The sequence below is a fragment of the Pseudophryne corroboree genome, chromosome 3 (genome assembly GCF_028390025.1).
Source record: "Pseudophryne corroboree isolate aPseCor3 chromosome 3, aPseCor3.hap2, whole genome shotgun sequence".
NCBI lineage: Eukaryota > Metazoa > Chordata > Amphibia > Anura > Myobatrachidae > Pseudophryne > Pseudophryne corroboree.
Genome location: NC_086446.1, coordinates 499,106,859 through 499,132,123, shown reverse-complemented (window position 1 = coordinate 499,132,123; position 25,265 = coordinate 499,106,859). Strand labels below are relative to the sequence as shown.

The 25,265-nt window shown below is 45.0% G+C and overlaps 1 protein-coding gene across 1 annotated transcript in view; it reads left to right on the top strand.

Moving 5' to 3' along the window:
- RAB40B (RAB40B, member RAS oncogene family) overlaps positions 1-25,265 on the top strand; it is a 213,334-nt gene that overhangs the window by 176,278 nt on the left and 11,791 nt on the right. Inside the window, exons 4-5 of the mRNA XM_063960993.1 lie at positions 9,083-9,143; positions 20,107-20,184. Coding sequence (XP_063817063.1) covers positions 9,083-9,143; positions 20,107-20,184 — 139 coding nt within the window. The remainder of the gene's footprint in view (positions 1-9,082; positions 9,144-20,106; positions 20,185-25,265) is intronic.

Below are 25,265 nucleotides of genomic sequence, written 5' to 3'. Positions count from 1 at the left end.
TTGTACATAGTTGTTGTTCACAAAAGGGTTATTGTTATGAGCCATCTGTTGAGAGGCTCAGTTAAATTTCATACTGTTAACTGGATATGGTATCACGAGTTATACGGTGTGATTGATGTGGCTGGTATGAGTCTTACCCGGGATTCAAAATCCTTCCTTATTGTGTCAGCTCTTCCGGGCACAGTATCCTAACTGAGGCTTGGAGGAGGGTCATAGTGGGAGGAGCCAGTGCACACCAGGTAGTCTAAAAGCTTTCTTTTAGTTGTGCCCAGACTCCTGCGGAGCCGCTATTCCCCATGGTCCTTACGGAGTTCCCAGCATCCACTACGGACTACGAGAAATAGAATTACCGGTGAGTAAATTCTTATTTTTTCCTCCTGAGGATAGGGAAAAAATGGGAAAATCCACCAATAGTGGATGCATCAGTATCCAAGCTGTCACGAAAAATTGTATTGCCAGTTCCGGGTTCAGCCTAACTGAAAGATGCTGCTGATCGTATAATTGAGACCACGCTCAAATCCTTGTATGCAGCTGCTGGGGTGGCCCAGAGACCCACTATAGCATGTGGATGGATTACAAAAGCCATTGCCAAGTGGTCGGGTAACCTAATTGAGGGGCTAGACACCTTACCTCAAGGGGAGATTATTTTACTCCTGCAGCATATACAGGACTCTGCAAACTTTATGGTGGAAGCCATAAAAGAAATAGGCTTGCTTCACGCACATACGACTACTATGGCAGTGTCAGCACGCAGGGGCTTATGGTTATGCCAATGGACTGCTGACGTGGACTCCAGGAAATGAGTGGAAGGCCTACTCTTCACAGGAGAGACCTTATTTGGAGATGAACTAGATAAGTTGATCTCCAAAGCTACAGCGGGTAAGTCCACATATCTTCCTTCTACAGCTCCCCCAGCCAGGAAGGCTTATTCAGGCCCCAATTTGCAGTCCTTTCTGACTGCCAAGTTTAAGGGCAAACCCAGAGGTTCTTTTACAGCCAATAGAGGCTCTAGAAGTAAACCACGAAAACCAGCAACTGACGGTTCACAGGAACAGGGCTCCAGCTCTGCTTCCTCAAAACCTTCAGCATGACGGTGGACCGAGATGCCTGGAGGACTGTCAGTTGGGAGCCCAACTAAAATTCTTTTCAGTCACGTCTGGACAGGTTCGTGCCAGGATCCCTGGATCATAGATCTTATTTCCCAGGGCTACAGACTGGAGTTTCAGGAGCTCCCACCCCACAGATTCTTCAAATCAGGCTTACCTGTTTCACAAGAGGCAAGTATATCTTTACAGGACGCAATTCAAAAACTGGTACAGACTCAGGTAATTGTTCCAGTTCCACCTCATCAGCGAAACAAGGGGTACTATTCCAACTTGTTTGTAATACCGAAACCGGACGGTTCGGTAAGACCGATTCTGAAACTCAAGTCACTGAACCCGTACTTAACAGTGTTCAAATTCAAGATGGAGTCTCTGAGAGCAGTGATCTCAGGTCTGGAGGAGGGGAAATTCCTAGTGTCTCTGGACATCAAGGATGCGTACCTTCACATTCCGATCTGGCCACCTCATCATGCTTATCTACTACACTACCAGTTCCAGGCCCTGCCATTTGGTCTCTCCACGGCACCGAGGGTGTTCACCAAGGTGAAGGCAGAGATGATGTTTCTACTCCGCAAACAGGGGGTGAACATAATTACGTAGCTGGATGATCTTCTGATAAAGGCACCGTCCAGGGAGTGGTTGTTGGACAGCATTGCCCTCTCAACCAGACTACTCCTGGATCACGGGTGGATTCTGAACCTTCCGAAATCTCACCTAGAGCCAACATGGAGGCTTCCTTTCCTGGGAATGATACTGTACACAGAGTCTCAGAAGGTGTTCTTTCTTTGAAAAAAGGCATTGGTAATCCAGTCGATGGTTTGGGCTGTCCTGAAGCCAACCCGGATATCTGTGCATTCGCCTTCTGGGGAAAATGGTGGCCTCTTACGAGGCGCTTCAGTTCGGAAGGTTTCATGCAAGACCCTTCCAGCTCGATCTGTTGGACAAATGGTCTGGATCGCATCTTCACATGCACCAGAGGATCCGTCTGTCGCCAAAAGCCAGGATCTCTCTTCTATGGTGGCTTCAGACTTCTCACCTAATCGAGGCTCGACGGTTCGGGATTCAGAATTGGATTCTGCTAACCACAGACGCAAGCCTCAGAGGTTGGGGAGCAGTCACCCAGGGGGTGCAGTTTCAGGGAAGATGGTCAAGTCATGAAGCTGTCTTTCCAATAAACATCCTGGTACTCAGGGCTGTCTACAACGCCCTTCTGCAGGCCTCATCTCTACTTCGGAATCAGGCCATTCAAGTCCGGTCGGAAAATGTGACGGTGGTAACGTACATAAACCGGCAGGGCGGAACCAAAAGCAGAGCAGTAATGTCAGAGGTGTCAAGAATTCTCTGGGCGGAAAAACATGCCGTGGCGTTGTTGGCGGTCTTAATTCCGGGAGTAGACAACTGGGAAGCAGACTTCCTCAGCAGACATGACTTGCACCCAGGGGAGTGGGGCCTTCACCCGTAGGTGTTCAGGTGCTTGACTCGTCGGTGGGGATATCCACAGGTCGACATGATGGCCTCTCGTCTCAACAAGAAGCTCAGGCGGTATTGTTCCAGGTCGAGAGACCCACAGGCAGTGGCGGTGGACGCTATGATGACTCCATGGGTCTATCAGATGGTGTACGTGTTTCCTCCACTTCCTCCGATCCCAAGAATTCTAAAAAGAATAAAAGGGAAAAGGTTCAAGTAATCCTCATTGCTCCAGACTGGCTAAGAAGGGACTGGTACGTGGATCTTCTGGAGATGCTGATCGTAGATCCGTGGCCTCTGTGTCTTCGAGAGGATCTTCTGCAGCAGGGCCCGTTTGTCTATCAAGACTTACCTCGGCTACGTTTAACGACATGGAAGTTGATTGGCTGATTCTAGCCAGGAGAGGGATTCCTGACAAGGTCATCCCGACTATGATCCAAGCCAGAAAGGGGGTAACGTCTAAACATTACCATCGTATCTGGAAGAAATACGTGTCTTGGTGTGAGAGCAGACAGTGGTGGTCATTCCGAGTTGATCGTTCGCTGCCGATTTTCGCAGTGCAGCGATTAAGCAAAAAAATTGCAAAAATGTGCATGCGCATGGTACGCAGTGCGCATGCGCTAAGTACTTTCACACAAAACTTTGTAGATTTACACAAGTTCGAGCGACGTTTTTTCATCGCTGGAGTGATCGTAGTGTGATTGACAGGAAGTGGGTGTTTCTGGGCGGAAACTGGCCGTTTTCAGGGAGTGTGCTACAAAACGCAGGCGTGCCTGGTAAAAACGCAGGAGTGGCTGGGGAAACGGGGGAGTGGCTGGCAGAACGCAGGGCGTGGTTTGTGACGTCAAACCAGGAACTAAACGGACTGAGGTGATCGCAGTCTAGGAGTAGGTCTGGAGCTACTCAGAAACTGCAGCAAATTATTTAGTAGCAGTTCTGCTAATCTTTCGTTCGCTATTCTGCTAAACTAAGATACACTCCCAGAGGGCGGCAGCCTAGCGTGTGCAATGCTGCTAAAAGCAGCTAGCGAGCGATCAACTCGGAATGAGGGCCAATATTCTGCGGTGGAATTTCATCTGGGACGTTTCCTACTTTTTCTGTAGTCGGTAGTGGATGTGGGCCTACGTCTAGGCTCCATAAAAGTCCAGATTTCGTCCTTGTCTATTTTCTTTCAGAAACAATTGGATTCTCTCCCTGAGGTCCAGACGTTCTTGAAAGGTGTTCTGCACATCCAACCTCCCTTTATGCCTCCCACGGCACCTTGGGATCTCAATTTGTTCTGCAATTCCTCTAATCGGACTGGTTTGAACCGTTACAGGAGGTTGACATAAAATACCTTACGTGGAAGACCATCACACTGTTGGCCTTGGCCTCAGCAAGACGTGTGTCGGAGTTAGGGTCATTGTCTCATAAGAGCCCCTACTTAATTTTCCATGAAGACAGAGCTGAACTTAGAACTCGTCAGTAATTTCTTCCTAAGGTGGTGTCTGCTTTTCACATCAACCAACCTATTGTGGTTCCGGTTGTTACAGATGCCTCTACTACTTAAAAAGTCTTTGGATGTTGTGAGGGCTTTGAAGGTGTATGTAAAGAGAACAGCTCATCATAGGAAATCAGACTCGCTGGTCGTTCTCTATGATCCCAATAAGATTGGGTGTCCTGCTTCAAAGCAGTCAATTGCACACTGGATCAGGCTCACTATCCAGCATGCTTATTCCACGGTAGGATTGCCCGTTCCAAAATTTGTACAGGCCCACTCTACTAGGTCGGTGGGTGGTTCTTAGGTGGCTGCCCGGGATGTCTCGGCTTTACAGCTCTGCCGAGCAGCTACTTGGTCGGTTTTGAACACATTTGCAAAGTTTTACAAGTTTGATACCTTGGCCTCTGAGGACCTTCAGTTTGGTCAGTCGGTTCTGCAGGAACCTCAGCACTGTTCCATCCGGTTTGGGAGCTTTGGTACTTCCCCATGGTACTAAATGGATTCCCAGTATCCCCAAGGACGTAAGAGAAAATAGGATTTTAATTACCTACCGGTAAATCCTTTTCTCGTAGTCCATAGGGCAGGCATTCCCAACCATGGTCCTCAAGGCACACTAACAGTGCAGGTTTTAGTGATATCCAGGCTTCAGCACAGGTGACTTAATTAGTAGCTCAGTTATTTTGATTTAACCATCTGTGCTGCAGCCTGGATATCACTAAAACCTGCACTGTTGGTGTGCCTTGAGGACCGTGGTTGGGAATGCCTGCCATAGGGGATACTGGGCGCCTGCCCGGTGCTTCGTTATTCCTGCATTGTTACTTGGTTAAGTAATGTTGTTTGGTACAGCTGGTGCTGTTCCTGTTTTCAAGTTTGGTTAGCATGGCTTTCCTCTTGTTTTATGTGTGCTGCTTTGTGATCTCACCGCTTTCCTTATCTATCCTTCTCTCAAAGTATGTCCGTCTCCTCGGGCACAGTTTCCTAGACTGAGTAGGGTAGGAGGGGCATAGAGGGAGGAGCCAGCGCACACTGTCAAATTCTTAAAGTGCCCAAGGCTCCTAGTGGACCCGTCTATACCCCATGGTACTAAATGGATTCCCAGTATCCTCTACGGACTACGAGAAAAGGATTTAATGGGAGGTAATTAAAATCCTATTTTTAAATATAAATATCCATTGTACTCCTGTTTTAAAAATAAATAAATACATAAATCAAATGGATCTTTCTTCCAGGGATTGATCGAATGCAAATATCAAATAATGTGAATTGACCACAGCAATCACGCTAATAATTTATAATGTGGAAGTGCTCAAGATGCATGAGGCCAATTAGAAGCGGCTTCTAAGCTTTGACATCATCATTATTATATATTCTCTACAGAAATTAAAGCAACTATTTATAGTAGTGACTTGTATCACTGGACCCCAAACAGTTCATGTTTTTCAAGTCTCCTCACTGAGTCATAAGTGAAATAATTAGCTCCACCTGTGGATCTTTTAAAACGTGTTAGGGAGTAATGACTGCACCTGTTTGGAGTCCTGAGTACAGAGGGGGTGATTCGCATGCACAGGACCCCTTCTGCGCATGTGCAGAACAGGGACTGCAATCGCGCAGAGGCGTTCGAAGGGCGGGGGTGGCCGAAGTTTAGGAAAACAGGGGTGGTGTCTGCCCCAATTTCAGGGAGTGTCGAGGTCAAGGACTACGTCACGAGACACTGTTTCTTTGGCCTCGGAAGCTGCACTACGACAGCAACGCCGAGAACCTTAAGCTTACTTAGCTTGCTGTTGCAGAATAACATCGCAACCGACGTTCATCTCAGTGTATTGCATGGCAAAATCAAAAGTTTTTAGCGCACAATTTAAGGATAGGTATATGTTTTCATTGTTTGTTATTGATTTCAGTGCCCTCTACTGCAATAATAATAATATCAATAATAATAATAATTTGGCAAACAGTGACTCTCCAATAGCTGTGGACTCTCAACTTCCAGTGTGTCATTCCACAACTACAAGAAAGAAAGGCGCCTCCTTGAGCCTATGTTGAAATGCTGCCTGCCGCTCTCAAAGGAATAGGGTATTAGCGATCCCTAAACAAATGGAAAAAACTAAATCTGGACAAGAGAGCGCAGGCAGACTCCACTGAAGTTTCACAATTTTAATATACACAGTGATCACATAATATGGTATACATATACCTATTTAATACTAATAAAACCAATAAAATTCCGCACTACAACTCCATATATTCCACACAATTTAGTGCACTGATAGACTGGTATGATGATATATAAATTGATATGTCCTAAGAGTTGACAGCTGATGTTTAAATGCTGAAAGTCTGGATATTATCCATATAACAGTCTCATATTTGAAATGAATTTGTTCAGATTAAAGTCAGATGAATACAAAATAAGTGCACTGTTGGTTATAAATTAGACCTCTATTGATTACCCCAAGTCGACACTGCACCAGTTCCGTTCTATTTAGTGTAGCCTCATATCGGGGTGATGACGCTTACCACTTCCTCGGTGTACATATAGCACTAACAAGTGCTCGGGTGCCGCTAGCTCCAGCGGCTAAGTCCAATGCTCTCTCCTTGCTGTAACGTGTCAGACTAATAACCGCTCACCGCTTCTACGGATCATCTGGCGGTGCTGTGATTATCCAAGATGCCGTTGATCCGAGGCGATGAGCTGGCAGCCACGGTCCCCGTATTGCGACCGGTCGAGAAACGCGTCAGGGCTGTTCTAGGATCCGACTTCTTCTCATCTGACCACCTTTACCTCTTATGGCCTGTTACCCGTTCCAGCTCCACTCCACTGTCGGGTCAAATTTTTCCCGAGCAGAGCCACCTGCACTGGTCCCTTTTGCAATACGGGGACCGTGGCTGCCAGCTCATCGCCTCGGATCAACGGCATCTTGGATAATCACAGCACCGCCAGATGATCCGTAGAAGCGGTGAGCGGTTATTAGTCTGACACGTTACAGCAAGGAGAGAGCATTGGACTTAGCCGCTGGAGCTAGCGGCACCCGAGCACTTGTTAGTGCTATATGTACACCGAGGAAGTGGTAAGCGTCATCACCCCGATATGAGGCTACACTAAATAGAACGGAACTGGTGCGGTGTCGACTTGGGGTAATCAATAGAGGTCTAATTTATAACCAACAGTGCACTTATTTTGTATTCATCTGACTTTAATCTGAACAAATTCATTTCAAATATGAGACTGTTATATGGATAATATCCAGACTTTCAGCATTTAAACATCAGCTGTCAACTCTTAGGACATATCAATTTATATATCATCATTATACCAGTCTATCAGTGCACTAAATTGTGTGGAATATATGGAGTTGTAGTGCGGAATTTTATTGGTTTTATTAGTATTAAATAGGTATATGTATACCATATTATGTGATCACTGTGTATATTAAAATTGTGAAACTTCAGTGGAGTCTGCCTGCGCTCTCTTGTCCAGATTTTGTCATTCCACAAGCCTGTTTTTAAACCATGACCATACAGTGTGATTCTTAGATGCCATCTGCACACACTGATGTAGCAGAAATATCAGTTTACACACAAGGCAGCAGTACAGAGAGAACAGTTGTAATCCCTTTCTCTGAAGCTGGAGAGAGTTTTGTGGTCACAACTACTTGCAGACTATAACAAGGGCCTACATGGGGAGCCGATCTGTGCCAACAGCAAGTCGGGAAATTACATTCCTGATGTTTAAACCATGTGGCAAGAAGTCATTGTAGAAAACTACAAATCCCTATCCATGATAAGGAATTACAATTGTAATTTACATTGTAACTAGATCATTAAAAATGAACTGTCTACTTTTAATCATCTGCCTTAAATATTCTGCTATTCATGCCTATTGTCATTAAGGTAAATCTGAAAGGATCAGACATTTTACTTTGTGATGAAGTCTGTATTGCATTGAGACTCCCGTTGCTGCTGTTTAGTTGATCAGATAGTCGGCATCCAATCCTCACCTTATATTACCTGATTGGTTATTGGCAGAGCACTTGAGTAAACATACCCAAATTGGTAATGGTGTACCCCACGTCTTCATGGCAGTCTATTCAGTGGCGCCTGTTCCACTATGTTACAGGGCAAGAATAAATGGTGGATAAAGGAGATCTTTTTTTAAAAGAGAGAATATAAAAAAAGAGAAAAGCTTTGAATAAAATACACAATACCCAAAGCAACGCTGCTGAAAGCACATAAGCACTGCTGCTTGGTAAAGGCCATAAATTAGTCAAGAGCTGTTTAAAATACAGGATATGATTAAAAGTCGCACACAGAGGGTCTGTGGGGTCTATTCATGAAGCAGTGAAAAGTGTGGAGAAGTGAGCCAGTGGAGAAGTTACCCATTGCAACCAATCAGCTGCTACGTATAATTTAATAGAATGCACTTTATAAATGTTACCTCAACACTGATTGGTTGCCATGGGTAACTTCTCCACTCTTTTCAGTGCTTCATGAAGAGACCCCTGTGTCTGCAGATGTGCTTGATCTGTACATAAACAGATCTGCAAGCTATCCAAGTCGCATGCTACTGAGCCACATCTCCCATTGATAGAACTGGGTGGCAAATGGGAGACCGCACATGGAATGCAACTGCGGGCTTGTCAGGGGATAAGGCAAATGCGTGGTGATAATGATGATGACCACTTTTACAAGTGCATGGAAGAGGCACAGATGCAACCAAGCTACGTATGACTCAGAATCAAGCATGTCAGGATCCTAGCTCCGACCTTCTCATGTGGACAGTCACTGTAAGCTTGGTGATGGTATCCGGTTACGCTAGTGTACAACAAGGTGATGTCACAGATTCTAGTGCATTTGTGACCTCACTCTCAAAAATTGTGGTTCATGTCACTCAAAATGTGTGCCTCCACTATGTATAGTGAACAGCCACTGAATTGTTTTTGCTTCTATATACATTTACTGTAGGTCGTGAAAAATAAACACATGCATATTTTACAAAGATTTTTTTTTGTTAATTTAAATTTGTGTCTTCTTCTAGGGATACATCAGGACAAGGAAGATTTTGCACTATTTTTCGTTCATATTCCAGAGGAGCTCAGGTGAGTCAGTGGCAGAGATCGGTTTAGTGGCAGTGAGAAAGTGATACAAAACTGGGTCCTGGCAGCACTTATGTCACTTTAGGTCAACGTGCACTAAATTTTAAGAAAAAGGTTACATGCAATAAGATGCCACATTTGCAGCAAAGTCTGCTTTTTCTTGTAGGTCCTGGGAGAATTAGGGTACTACCTCATATTTTGTCTAGAAGTGAGATTTTTGCAGGATTAGATGTAAGGAGTGGAGAGCCTGGGTTTATGGGGCTGTTCTGTCAGAGCATCTTTCTGCAGAAGAATCTTGGGATGCCGGTAATAACTTGTCAAGCTATACTTTTAATTGGACGGCTTATATATCACCTCATATTGCCTCACCTCACCGCACATCACTGGTCCTGTGGAAAAGTGGATAGCAGGTATAGAAGGTTTCTAAAGTTTAGGAAATCAAACTGTTAAAGAAAGAAAGTGGAAGACAGGAGAAGGAAACAATATGAGAGGATGCGGAAGGGGAGACTGAGTTGATTGGGAAGGGAGAGGAGGCCATTTCTTTCTCATCTACCTTGATGACACTGCTAGATGCATGTTTAAAATGAAAGGGTAAGCCTGGCAATTTTGCTCCTTCATGCTTGTGCTTTTAAAGTTAGCCAATAGTTCTCCACAAGGCAAAGGGGGTTGTTTACAAAGAGTGAAACATGTAGAGCAGGGCTGGCCAAACCAGTCCTCGAGATCTACCAACAGTTCACATTTTCCAGACCACCTAGCTGGTGCACAGGTGTAGTCATTACTAATTAAGATGTGCTGCATTCATTCCTAACTTACAGTTCTACAGATCTCCAGGAGGCCTGGAAAACATGAACTGTTGGTAGATCTCGAGGACCGGTTTGGCCAGCCCTGATGTAGAGTGTTGGCAAAATAAACCAATTGGATTATGTTCCAAATCCGGATAACTGACCTTGGTTCTCATTTCCTCAGGAGTGGACATTTTATTAAAGTTATATATGATGTATTCTGTCAAATGCTTTTTAAATTCACTTGCAGAATGTTTTGTTACAAAGTTTTGAAGCGGGCACAGTGCTTTACCCACTGTATATACCTACAGGCAGCCTAGCCCATTCTTGTTAGGGCTCATAAGTGTATGGCAAGGTATTCTGGTCAGCATATGAAGTGTTACAGAGACAAGCTCAGATAACCCTTTATGAGCCATTGCATGTTTCCGGTGTATTCCAGTGTATAGCCGAATGAGACCCTAAATAACCCCCCAAAAAATATGGGGTTTATGTAATAGGGTCTGCGTTTGCCAGAGGTGCGGACATCTTCTTAAAGGGGCAATTATTTACAAAGCTTTGCATGGTAAATAATTGCTGTTTTAAAAAAACGTCAGACTTCGGCCGGCATCCAGCACCTCCGGCAAATTCAAATCCTATTACATATTCCCCAAGGTTTGGTCATTTTTGTTTTTTGTACAAAAAGCATTGTAGCTCCTACACCAAAACATTGTGTTTCGTTCTATTTCGATATTTTGATACTCTAGCAGCTGGCAGAAAATGTTCAAAGTATTTTCGGACAGTTAAATGGACATTGGGATTTGATTAGCAACCGTCATCACAATGCAGTCTACGCCAGAGGTTCCCAAACGCGGTCCTCAAACAGTCCAGGTTTTAGGTATATCCATGGCTCATCACAGATGGTTAAAACAAATTGACTAAGGTGCTAATTAAGTCACCTGTGGCCAAGCATGGATACATTTAAAACCAGGACCGTTGGGGTGCCTCGAGGACCGCGTTTTGGGAACCTTTGGTCTACGCAGTAAATGTTTTAATAATGCCCATTTAAATGGACAAGATTTCATAAAGGGTTAAACAGTGAGAAGTTTTAGCAATGCTTTTAATGCTGTCTAGAGGTAATATGTAGCTAAGGCCCCCATATAATTGGCAAAACAGACTCCTGAATAATGGCACTTAGAGCAGCCATGACTAGGGCCTTTGCTGAGACATTTACCAAACAATAGTATCAGACTACAACTTCTTAGATATACGCAACCTTGACCATATTACTGCTTCGCTTGCAAGTAGCTCTCTATTAGCATACTAATCGTTGCTGCTTTGCACAATCGCATGCAATGGTGGTGTAAAACTAATATGCTAATTCGTCCCTTTATAGTTTCCAAGCATTCTTTCATTGTCCCTTTAAAATGTATGTATCCCTGACAAATTAGCAAGTGGTGAACCCGACCTAGCAATAATACACTGCTCAAAAAAATAAAGGGAACACTAAAATAACACATCCTAGATCTGAATAGATGAAATATTCTTATTAAATACTTTGTTCTTTACATAGTTGAATGTGCTGACAACAAAATCACACAAAAATTATCAATGGAAATCAAATTTATTAACCCATGGAGGTCTGGATTTGGAGTCACCCTCAAAATTAAAGTGGAAAAACACACTACAGGCTGATCCAACTTTGATGTAATGTCCTTAAAACAAGTCAAAATGAGGCTCAGTAGTGTGTGTGGCCTCCACGTGCCTGTATGACCTCCCTACAACCCACACAAGTAGCTCAGGTAGTGCAGCTCATCCAGGATGGCACATCTATGCGTGCTGTGGCAAGAAGGTTTGCTGTGTCTGTCAGCGTAGTGTCCAGAGCATGGAGGCGCTACCAGGAGACAGGCCAGTACATCAGGAGACGTGGAGGAGGCCGTAGGAGGGCAACAACCCAGCAGCAGGATCGCTACCTCCGCCTTTGTGCAAGGAGGAACAGGAGGAGCACTGCCAGAGCCCTGCAAAATGACCTCCATCAAGCCACAAATGTGCATGTGTCTACTCAAACGATCAGAAACAGACTCCATGAGGGTGGTATGAGGGCCCGACATCCACAGGTGGGGGTTGTGCTTACAGCCCAACACCGTGCAGGATGTTTGGCATTTGCCAGAGAACACCAAGATTGGCAAATTCGCCACTGGCGCCCTGTGCTCTTCACAGATGAAAGCAGGTTCTCACTGAGCACATGTGACAGACGTGACAGAGTCTGGAGACGCCAAGGAGAACGTTCTGCTGCCTGCAACATCCTCCAGCATGACCGGTTTGGCAGTGGGTCAGTAATGGTGTGGGGTGGCATTTCTTTGGGGGGCTGCACAGCCCTCCATGTGCTCGCCAGAGGTAGCCTGACTGCCATTAGGTACCGAGATGAGATCCTCAGACCCCTTGTGAGACCATATGCTGGTGCGGTTGGCCCTGGGTTCCTCCTAATGCAAGACAATGCTAGACCTCATGTGGCTGGAGTGTGTCAGCAGTTCCTGCAACACGAAGGCATTGATGCTATGGACTGGCCCGCCCATTCCCCAGACCTGAATCCAATTGAGCACATCTGGGACATCATGTCTCGCTCCATCCACTAACGCAACGTTGCACCACAGACTGTCCCGGAGTTGGCAGATGCTTTAGTCCAGGTCTGGGAGGAGATCCCTCAGGACACCATCCGCCACCTCATCAGGAGCATGCCCAGGCGTTGTAGGGAGGTCATACAGGCACGTGGAGGCCACACACACTACTGAGCCTCATTTTGATTTGTTTTAAAGACATTACATCAAAGTTGGATCAGCCTATAGTGTGTTTTTCCACTTTAATTTTGAGGGTGACTCCAAATCCAGACCTCCATGGGTTAATAAATTTGATTTCCATTGATAATTTTTGTGTGATTTTGTTGTCAGCACATTCAACTATGTAAAGAACAAAGTATTTAATAAGAATATTTCATTCATTCAGATCTAGGATGTGTTATTTTAGTGTTCCCTTTATTTTTTTGAGCAGTGTATTTAATAACAAGTCTGGTATTAACAGCGGATTCTATTGGTATACTGATTAGTTTAGTGTCCAGGTTGTTTGGGGAGGTAATATGACCTATCCTCAGCTGCCTGTACTGTGCTGATAAGCTCTGGACAGGAGACACGTGACCATGATTTACAGACCCTGTACAGGCAGTTTCCCTTCTCCATTCCAACTAAATAGGAATTTGGCATGGAAAATTAGCAAGACTGACTCACTAATACAATATATCTTTCCGCAGCATAAACCTCTAGCACAAAAAAAAACAATAAATCCATATTGTTAATGTTCATAGATAGAGGGCACTATAATAACATTAGACTAAAAGCTGCTTATTTGGTAAGCGGTATGGGTTCTGTATGAATCTTTGGGAGTTTTTATAAAAATGATGTCAAGAACTATGAAGTATAGAAGGCGTAAAACTGTTCTGTTCTAGTATTAACTCTAACAAAGTGGTGTAAGTTAGGTTAGGGTCATGCATTATGCACAGTTAGCCCGGGAAGCGGTTAAAAATGCAGCTAGTCGGGATCCCAACGGTCACAATGCCTACACCGGAATCCTGGCTAGCGGTGAAATGCCACCGCCGGAATACCTGCGCCACAGGCTATTCTCCCTCTGTGGGTGTCCACTACACCCATAGAGGGAGAGTATAAACTATCTGTGCCCGCAAGGGGCTTTCTATCGCTCGCCCCGCTGCCGACATACTGGCATCCCGGCCGCTGGAAATTCTTACTGATACCATTAGCTCCGTATTTAAAAAGGAACTTTAAAAAAAAAAAAATGTGGTCTACAATATTATGGGGGGTGCCCTGACAAGCCGGTATTTAATGGGGATTATGCCTGAGGCTCGCAAAGCCAAATCCCCAATAACCAACCCTTAGAGAACCAGTTTTGCGAAAAACACATGGGTGTGGGAACTTATCTTGGATTCCATGTATTTTCACCAATATTTGGATAGCCCCGATAATGATCTTCGGCCTAAAATCACAATATTAGCCTGTTTTGTTTTGTTGTTGGCCAAAAAATTAGCCACTGCTAATAGGTTATCCCCCCCCCCCCCCCCCCCCCCATAAAAAGAATGTGACATTATTCAATTTTCTTTTTTTTTTTTAAGCAGTTTTTTTGTGGGTTGATATTTCTGCTGCGGGGTACACTGGGCTCCACAAGTCTGGACAATGGGTGTAGAGTAGGATCTTGATCTGAGGCACCAACAGGCTCAAAGCTTTGACTGTTCCTAGAATGCACAGCGCCGCCTCCTCTATAACCCCGCCTCCCAGCACAGGAGATCAGTTTGTCAGTTGGTGCTGCAGTAAACAGGCACTTAACAGAGGGGCTGCTCCAGGCAGCCCTAAGAAAACCTGGCCAGGTGGATTAGAATGGTGATTGCGCATGCTTATGTGAAGGCTGGTCTGTCAGCTCCTGTTCACAATACGGCCCATTCTACTCGGTCTGTTGGACCTTCTTGGGCGGCCCAACGTGGTGCGACCCTTGACCAATTGTGCAAGGCGGCTACGTGGTCCTCCGGGAACACGTTCATAAGGTTCTATGCCTTCGATACTGCCGCTTCCCAGGATGCTTCCTTTGGACGCCGGGTTCTTGTGCCCGCTACAGTGCTTCCCCTCCCATAAGGAACTGCTTTAGGACATCCCCATTGTCCAGACTTGTGGAGCCCAGTGTACCCCGCAGCAGAAAACAAGTTTTATGGTAAGAACTTACCCTTGTTAAAACTCTTTCTGCGAGGTACACTGGGCTCCACAAAGCGCCCACCCTGACGCACTTAGCTTCTTTGGGTTGATATGGCATTAGCCGCTGACACTTCTCTTGTCGTGAGAGTGTGGTGTATGTGGCTACTAACCGTTGTCGTCTCTTTTCCTGCTACTGCATTGGGCTGGTTAACTAAACTGAGCTCCTGTGCTGGGAGGCGGGGTTATAGAGGAGGCGGCGCTGTGCATTCTAGGAACAGTCAAAGCTTTGAGCCTGTTGGTGCCTCGGATCAAGATCCTACTCTACACCCCATTGTCCAGACTTGTGGAGCCCAGTGTACCTCGCAGAAAGAGTTTTAACAAGGGTAAGTTCTTACCATAAAACTCATTTTTTTACGTTTAAGGCATTTCTGTAAAAGTGGTATTAAGTTACTGTATTTTTTGTAATTTTTATTTATAATTTGGATTTACTGATATTAAACATTTAAACGGGGTACAGAATAGCAAAAAAAAAGGGCAAACAGGAAAGAAAAATAAACTTCCAGTAAACCTCAAATTCACATACTGAACCTGACCAAATGTATGCAAAACATACAGTATACTTAGGGTTGGCGATAAATGACAGTCCTGTTAAATACCTCGAACATGAACTTGGACCAGTGAGATAGTACTCACTACAGTTCTAGTGCGTATGACAATGCAGGGCCGCTATTCCATCTGATGTGTATTCATGCCAGCTAAATCATTTTATGAGCAGAGAAGGAGAAGCCGAATAGGGGCACCCCAGTGTTTCCTTCTGAAAGCTGAACCTTCACAATAACCATGGACAGTGAAGGGCCGCCATTGTTTCCATAGTTGAGCAATTGCTGCTTCAGCAGCAACTGGGATGTGGCCCAGAACACATCTATGAAGATGGTTATTTTGCTCTATTTCAAGAGAACCAATTTGTGGTATGTCTGCTTATCCAGGTTGAGTATCCCTTATCCAAAATGCTTGGGACCAGAAGTATTTTGGATATGGGATTTTTCCGTATTTTGGAATAATTGCATACCATAATGAGATATCATGGTGATGGGACCCACGGCTAACCACAGAATGCATTTATGTTTCATATACACCTTATACACACAGCCTGAAGGTCATTTTAGCCAATATCTTTAATAACTTTGTGCATTAAACAACGTTTGTGTACATTCACACAATTCATTTATGTTTCATATACATCTTATACACACAGACTGAAGGTCATTTAATACAATATTTTTAATAACTTTGTGTATTAAACAAAGTTTGTGTACATTGAGCCATCAGAAAACAAAGGTTTCACTGTCTTAGGCTCACTCAAAAAAATTCAGTATTTCGTAATATTTGGATATGGGATACTCAACCTGTAATAGCACATCCGGTCAGCATACCGCTCGTCGGGATCCTGGCTGTCACAATACCAACGCTGGGATCCCACTGGGACACCATACAGTCACCGGTATACCGATGAGGTAGGTGATTCCCCCTAAATGGGTGTCCACGACATCCATTTTGGGGGGAATAGAACCTTTGGCAAGTATGCCACCGAGTCCGCAGCGTTACGATCGCATGCAAGGAGCTTAATTGCACTCGCCCCCCTGACTGCATTCCACCTCTCGGGATGCTGATGACGGTATACTGACCTTCGGTATGCCATGCGCCGGGATACCATACTGATCCCACATATCCCAATACACTGTACATTGAAACTCCAGAAACAGACAATCTATATTTTAAACTCTTAGTTATTGTGAGGAAATTGTGGTAGACCCATAACAAACTCCCAGTATTGGGTGATAAATAATTTTTCATTTTATTTATCTATATACATGCTATAGTGAAGAACATGGTCTGGTACATCTGCTTGCAATGCATTCCCAAAAAAGTGAAAGAGTAGAAGCAAAAAGACCCACTCCTAACGTATAACTGGAACAGAGAGATAACATAGAGTTATGGCTAGAATGGGATGCTGTCAGGATCCCGACAGAATCCCAACTAATGCCGAAGCTTAGTACAGGGGTTACAGTAAGCACTAGGGGGTGAGTTAGGCTGCGGGGGAGATAGGATTAGGCTGCCGGAGGGGTGGGTTAGGGAGTTGGTTTAGAAAACTTACCATGATCTGTCAGGATTTTCACGGTCGGGATGCCACTATAGGCATCCTGACGTCGGGATAGCAGCTGCTGGGATTTCGTACCCAACCCACTAGAATATATACGTCCCTGTGTTGAGCACAGGAAGATGTTGAGGTTAGTGTCTGTTTAAATAACTATTTATAAACATTATCATCCACTGAATACTGTACAGGTTGAGTCTCCCGTATCCAAAATATAGACTATTCCAAAATATGGAATTTTTGGATCGCGACACCTTTGCTGATGGTTCAGTGTACACAAACTTTGTTTAATGCACACAATTACTAAAAACATTGTATAAAATTACCTTTAGGCTATGTGTGCAAGATTTATATTAAATATAAATGTATTTTAGACTTGGTTTCCATCCCCAAGATACTGTATCTCATTATGGTATGCAAATATTCCAAAATACATCTGGTCCAAAGCATTTTGGATATGGGAGATTCAATTTATACAAGTTGTCTTTGTTCCACTACAAAAAAAAAACTGTATAAAATATTTATCTCTTAATTAGGTGGAGCTACAAACAGTACCCAGGCATTATTGAACTATTTGTTTAAATTTAATATACACCATTGGTTTAAATTTAATATAAACAATCCATAGTCCCAACATGAGCCATTCCAGGAGGGATACAATGCTCTCTACCACTCTTCCCTCTTAATTTCTAATTGCAATCACATGTGTTGAAACACTTCTTATCAATTAAATAGTTCAACACTGGTGAAGCCAATCATATATTAAGAGGGAAGTCCAGGTAGAGATCATTGTGTCCCTCCTGGAATGAGTCATGTTGGAGGTTATGCATAATCTAATATAAACACCCCCGTCCACCCCATCTTCCCCTGGGCCCCCTGTCTTAAATCCCTCGAGCCACTCCACTTAATCCGGCCCCGGACTCAACCTGTAGTTTCTATTAAATGCCTTATATTTAAATGTACCTGAGTGAAATATGTGTGCTATTTTGTATTGTACATGGTGGATGTTTGTATTGTTTACTGTAAACAGTAATTGTTTTTAGCATATATTTTTGTTTTGTATATAAGGGAGCTGGACATTCCTGCTTGTCAACAGATTCTTGCTGATAAATATGCTATTCAGTTATACATAAAGCTGAGTGCTCTCACAGAAAGATATAGCCTGCCAAGAACGTGAATGTCTTTGAGAATCTCAGTGATGCTTCTCACTCACATTCAGACTAATATAATAGAGACTGGGCTCTTAATCAACACTGCTGTCAGGAAATGTTACACAATCCTGATTCTGTTATTACAGAGATATGTTTATGGGTTCTGCTCAGTGTGTGTGACCCAAGACTCCCCGGCCAGCCGTGCACTCTGCATATTTCTGTGGTTTGTGTATTGCGAAACTTAAATGTTAACATCTTCAGTTGTAGCAATGCCTTCAGTACGTGCAACAGAGCAGTTCCATTATTTACAGGCTGGCTAGGGCATAAAATACACAATGATCTAATATGACTTTTAAAGTGTATGTAAAACAACATCAAACGGTGTAAAAGGTGTTGCCCACAGGGGACACTTCTGTCCATGATGTGCTTTCCCATGTTCTCCAGTGTAATAAATATAAGGTCAGTTCTATTGGACAAGACTGGTGACAGATCTACTGTATATACTTTGGTTTTATAGGACATTTTTGAAGTTGCGACAAGTCTGTTCCTGCCATAGGGTAATCTCAGTGTGCATGTTGTATGCAGTGATCTCACAGCGTACTCACTAGTGTACAAAGTGCTGTCACCTATAAGATTATGGGAGAATTTTGTCTCAGCCGGCAGAATTGTTGGGGCAGCACACAATGTTCTCATCTCACACCTGGCATTTGTTATAAACATGCAGTCCCATCTAGTACCTCTGTTACTGGAGTAAGGCACCACATTTCTTATAAGGGACCACAATCTCCCGGGACCTCAAATGGGGGTCCAGTGCTGACTCAATTGTCGGAAAAGCGCAGCAGAGGTTGTTCTTCCTCAGGCAACTAAGGAAGTTCAACATCCCACAGAAGCTTCTACTCTGAGATTGTGGAGTCGGTACTGTGCACCTCGATACTGGGATGGTACGGCTCCGCCAGCACGAGGGACAGATGCAGGCTCCAAAAGGTGGTCAGAACCGCAGAGAAGATCATCAGGGCCGACCTTTTCTCAGTCCAGGACCTGCACCTGTCCAGAGCTAAAAAGCAGGAAACGAAGATAGTAAAAGACCAGCTACACCCCGGCTACAGCATGTTTAACTTGCTTCCTTCAGGCAGGCATTACAGGGCCGACCCCGCCTGGTCCACCAGAAGCCTCAACAGATTCTTTACCCAAGCGGCTCGCCTGCTGAACTCCTGAACATTGACTGACTAGACGTACATGTAACTCACTGGTGTCCCTACGGTATACCTATTTGTCTGACTTTACTCCTCCTCCTCCTGCTTAACTGTTACCTACTTGGCTGTTGTATAGCAAACCGTAGACAAATTCCTAGTATATGCAAGTATTCCTGGCCAGTAAAGCTGATTCCGATTCTGACATACAGACCAGTCAGTAGGTACATGCAGACACTGTATGAGCAATAGAAATTCCTATTTACCCCCTCTTTATATTGCTATCAGTCAGTGACTGTGTGAGGACAGCTTATTGGTCTGTGCTTCACTGTGTACTCCATCCTATAACCCTTGTCAGAGGAATGTAGTGACTGGCACCCAGTACAGAAGTAGAGGATTGTGTGGCTTTCTATCAATGAATTAAGCCCTCAGTCCCAGGTGCCCCAGTGCACCAACAGCTTTCAGGAGACCGACGCCGGAATCCAGAGAGCCGGTGAAATACTGACGCCCGGAATCCCGTCACACTCTCTGTATTCCCACCTGATTGGTGGCTCCATGCCACCAACCAAGTGAGAATAGAACCTGTGGGCCACTGGACCCGATGCGTGGCGAGCGCAGAGAGCCCGCGAGGGAACTTGCTGCCAGGATGCCACTGTCAGTATAGTAACAGCCGGGATATCATATGTATCCTGTGACCAGCTATATAGCAAGTCTGTAGGAAATGTAATACCAATAGTATCTTTGCAGCAGTCTGCCATTTTGTTCTCCAGTGATGTGGCAGCTCTTTATTGGTTTGTGTTGCCCTCAGCAGCACATACTTATCCTCTCAAACATTAAGCAGATGTTGAACCATCTATAGCCTATGGAGACTATACAATTAGAATAAAAAATTAGAAACGGTTCCAGAGATGTTCATTTACTTGAGAGATTTTCTTTATTTAAGTTATGTGTCTTGTTCCCACAGGGCGTGATTCTTGTCTATGATATCACCAACCGCTGGTCTTTTGATGGCATTGATCGGTGGATAAAGGAGATCGATGAGGTGAGATATTATTTTTTTGTATTTTAATTGTATGTTTTATCAAAGTGACTTGTATGTTGAGGATGTGGCTACCAAAACTTTTACAAACCTAACGACCAATAATTAAAGTCTGCGGGACCAGTTAAAGATAAGTATTGTAGCATTTTCAAAGTATTTATTTACAATTATTTTTATAGTGCGCACACATTACGACCTGTATTTCCCGGTCACGTTGATAAAGTGCTCATGCTGCATGTAAGTAAAATGGTTTTCAATCAATTTACTTGGAGGATATTAAGGAAAGTTGTACGCCCAGAAAGCAGAGACTGCCTCAAATGTACTCCTTAATCCGGTTATACATTTCTCACCACTACCAATCTGCATCTGAAACATCGGCCAAACACCTCCGAGAGTTAAAATGTCACCTATTTCTACATGTGTGTACATGTTTGTGTGCTTTAACCACTTGACTGGTTCAGATTATGTCCAAAAATCTCCTCACATTTTTTTTTCAATTACTTTTATGAAATTATGTCTATAATTGCTATTTAAATTAGATTCAGTATACTTTTATTAACAAATATGCAGATTTGTTTATAAATGTATACTGAATAAGGGTTAAATAGCTATTATTTATATAATTTGATCATTTAAAAAATTGAATATACATATATTTACTTACCGTCTCCTGTGCTACTTATTTCCACTGAAAATAATTCTTTCTAATGAATAAACATATAACTGGAGAACAGTGTAAGTAAATAAAATAGTTGAAATATTTCTGTCACAAATGTGTATGTCTGTCAGTGAGGCAGTGCTGTGCTGCTGTCAGTGAGGCAGTGCTGTGCTGCTGTCAGTGAGGCAGTGCTGTGCTGCTGTCAGCGAGGCAATGCTCTGTTCTGTCAGCGAGGCAGTGCTGGCAGGGCTGTGCTGCTGTCAGGGAGGCAGGGCTGTGCTGCTGTCAGGGAGGCAGGGCTGTGCTGCTGTCAGGGAGGCAGGGCTGTGCTGCTGTCAGGGAGGCAGGGCTGTGCTGCTGTCAGCGAGGCAGTGCTCTGTTGCTGTCAGCGAGGCAGTGCTCTGCTGCCTGTCGGTAATCTGTCTATTGTTTAGATAGATAGATAGATAGATAGATAGATAGATAGATAGATAGATAGATAGATAGATAGATAGATAGCTGGCTAGATAAACTTTTTAACGATATAAAACATAACATTTTACTTACACTTCTAGCAGGACTTCACCTGGCCAGCAGCAGGGGATGAGCATTCCTAAGCAGAGGGGGAGAGAGAAGGGGGAGATGGGGCTGCTGTGATGCAGTCATTCCAGGCTAGTGGGAGATCTTACGAATATCATCAATTACAGCTGCACTGGGCAGTGCTTGTAGCTGCAGGAGACTGCCTTCCTGCAGCCGTGGGTGGCCGATCCTTTTAGGATCACTCCTCTTCTGTAGCCTAGCAGGAGGAGGCTGCAGCTTTAAGCTTCTGTGAAGCGGTTGCATCAAATGTGGCCGTGTCAGTGAAAGTTCAGCTCATGCAACCATGGCAGGAAAATGGTTAAAGGTCACCTGCAGGGTGGAGACACAACATTTGTGAGCAGAACAAAGGACCTTATTCAGCTTAAGTTGCAGTTTTGCTAAAATAGCAAAACTGCAACTGCTATTACTCGCATTCTGGGGGCCGCCCAGCCAGGGAAAGGCCACCCAGCATGCTAATGGTGGTCGTATAGCTAAATAAGTGAAGCCCCACTGCCTCTGCACAGCACCGCGGCTGTGTGTGATGTCATGTCACCACCCTGAAAATGGCGACGCCCCACCCATTTGAGCCGTCCCGTAACACCGAACTGCCGCCCCAGACTTCCTCACGAATGCCTCTGCCTGTCAAACAGGCAGAGGCGTTCGCATTAATGCGATGCGAACGCATTGTCCCGGCCGTGCATGTGCAGAATGGTACCTGTGCATGCGCACTGGCCCCGGTGACGGGAGAATGTGGTCACATCACATTAAAAATGTGACCTGAATAAGGCCCAAAGTATTAATGAAAATACAACCTCTTTTTCTCTAACGTCCTAAGTGGATGCTGGGACTCCGTAAGGACCATGGGGAATAGCGGCTCCGCAGGAGACTGGGCACAAAAGTAAAAGCTTGAACTAGCTGGTGTGCACTGGCTCCTCCCCCTATGACCCTCCTCCTCCAGTTAGATTTTTGTGCCCGAACGAGAAGGGTGCATGCTAGGTGGCTCTCCTGAGCTGCTTAGAGTAAAAGTTTATTTTAGGTTTTTTATTTTCAGTGAGTCCTGCTGGCAACAGGCTCACTGCATCGTGGGACTAAGGGGAGAAGAAACGAACTCACCTGCGTGCAGAGTGGATTGGGTTTCTTAGGCTACTGGACATTAGCTCCAGAGGGACGATCAAAGGTTCAGCCTGGATGGGTTCCGGAGCCGCGCCGCCGGCCCCCTTACAGAGCCAGAAGAACGAAGAGGTCCGGTGAAATCGGCGGCAGAAGACGTTCCTGTCTTCAACTAAGGTAGCGCACAGCACTGCAGCTGTGCGCCATTGCTCTCAGCACACTTCACACTCCGGTCACTGAGGGTGCAGGGCGCTGGGGGGGAGTGCCCTGAGACGCAATAAAAACAGAAATACCTTAGGATGGCAAAAGAAATACATCACATATAGCTCCTGGGCTATATGGATGTATTTAACCCCTGCCAGTTTTCCAGAAAAAAGCGGGAGATAAGGCCGTCGTGAAGGGGCGGAGCCTATCTCCTCAGCACACAAGCGCCATTTTCCCTCACAGTTCCGCTGGAAGGACGGCTCCCTGACTCTCCCCTGCAGTCCCTACAGAATCAGGGTAAAAACGAGAGAGGGGGGGCACTATTGGCAGCTAAATTATAAACAGCAGCTATAAAAGGGAGTAACACTTATATAAGGTTATCCCTATATATATATATAGCGCTCTGGTGTGTGCTGGCAAACTCTCCCTCTGTCTCCCCAAAGGGCTAGTGGGGTCCTGTCCTCTATCAGAGCATTCCCTGTGTGTGTGCTGGGTGTCGGTACGATTGTGTCGACATGTATGAGGAGGAAAATGATGTGGAAGCAGAGCAATTGCCTGTATTAGTGATGTCACCCCCTAGGGAGTCGACACCTGACTGGATGGTTGTATTTAAAATGTCAGCACTTTACAAAAACTGTTGACGACATGAGACAGCCGACAAATCAATTAGTGCCTGTCCAGGCGTCTCAGACACCGTCAGGGGCGATAAAACGCCCGTTACCTCAGTGGGTCGACACAGACCCAGACACGGATACTGAGTCCAGTGTCGACGGTGAGGAGACAAACGTAATGTCCAGTAGGGCCACACGTTACATGATCACGGCAATGAAGGAGGCATTAAACATTTCTGACACTACAAGTACCACAAAGAAGGGTATTATGTGGGGAGTGAAAAAACTACCAGTAGCTTTTCCTGAGTCAGATGAATTAAATGAGGTGTGTGATAAAGCGTGGGTTTCCCCCGATAAAAAAGTGCTAATTTCTAATAAATTATTGGCACTATACCCTTTCCCGCCAGAGGTTAGGGCGCGTTGGGAAACACCCCCTAAAGTAGATAAAGCGCTCACACGTTTATCTAAACAAGTAGCGTTACCGTCTCCTGATACGGCCGCCCTCAAAGAACCAGCGGATAGAAGGCTGGAAAATATCCTGAAGGGTATATACACACATACTGGTGTTATACTGCGACCAGCAATCGCATCAGCCTGGATGTGCAGTGCTGGAGTGGCGTGGTCGGATTCCCTGACTGAAAATATTGATACCTTGGATAGGGACAGCATATTACTAACTATAGAGCATTTGAAGGATGCATTACTATATATGCGTGATGCACAGAGGGATATTTGCACCCTGGCATCAAGAGTGAGTGCTATGTCCATTTCTGCCAGAAGAGCGTTATGGACGCGACAGTGGTCAGGGGATGCGGATTCCAAACGACATATGGAAGTATTGCCGTTTAAAGGAGAGGAGTTATTTGGGGCCGGTCTATCGGACCTGGTGGCCACGGCAACGGCCGGAAAGTCCACCTTTTTACCCCAGGTCACCTCTCAGCAGAAAAAGACACCGTCTTTTCAAACTCAGTCCTTTCGTTCCCATAAGTACAGGCGGGCAAAAGGCCACTCATTTCTGCCCCGGGGCAGAGGAAGAGGAAAAAGACTGCACCAGGCAGCCTCTTCCCAGGAGCAGAAGCCCTCCTCTGCTTCTGCCAAGTCTTCAGCATGACGCTGGGGCTTTACAAGCGGACTCGGACACGGTGGGGGCCCGTCTCAAAAATTTCAACGCGCAGTGGGCTCACTCGCAAGTGGACCCCTGGATTCTGCAGGTAGTATCACAGGGGTACAAACTGGAATTCGAGACGTCTCCCCCTCGCCGGTTCCTGAAGTCTGCTCTACCAAAGTCTCCCTCCGACAGGGAGGCAGTTTTGGAAGCCATTCACAAGCTGTATTCCCAGCAGGTGATAATCAAGGTACCTCTCCTACAACAGGGAAAGGGGTATTATTCCACGCTGTTTGTGGTACCGAAGCCGGACGGCTCGGTGAGACCAATTTTAAATCTAAAATCCTTGAACACTTACATAAAGAGGTTCAAATTCAAGATGGAGTCACTCAGAGCAGTGATAGCAAACCTGGAAGAAGGGGACTATATGGTGTCTCTGGACATCAAAGATGCTTATCTCCACGTCCCAATCTACCCTTCTCACCAAGGGTACCTCAGGTTTGTAGTACAAAACTGTCATTATCAGTTTCAGACGCTGCCGTTTGGGTTGTCCACGGCACCTCGGGTCTTTACCAAGGTAATGGCCGAAATGATGATTCTTCTTCGAAGAAAAGGCGTTTTAATTATCCCTTACTTGGACGATCTCCTGATAAGGGCAAGGTCCAGGGAACAGTTAGAAGTCGGAGTAGCACTATCTCAGTTAGTGTTACGTCAGCACGGGTGGATCCTAAATATTCCAAAATCGCAGCTGATTCCAACGACACGTCTCCTGTTCCTAGGAATGATTCTGGACACAGTCCAGAAAAAGGTGTTTCTCCCAGAGGAGAAGGCCAGGGAG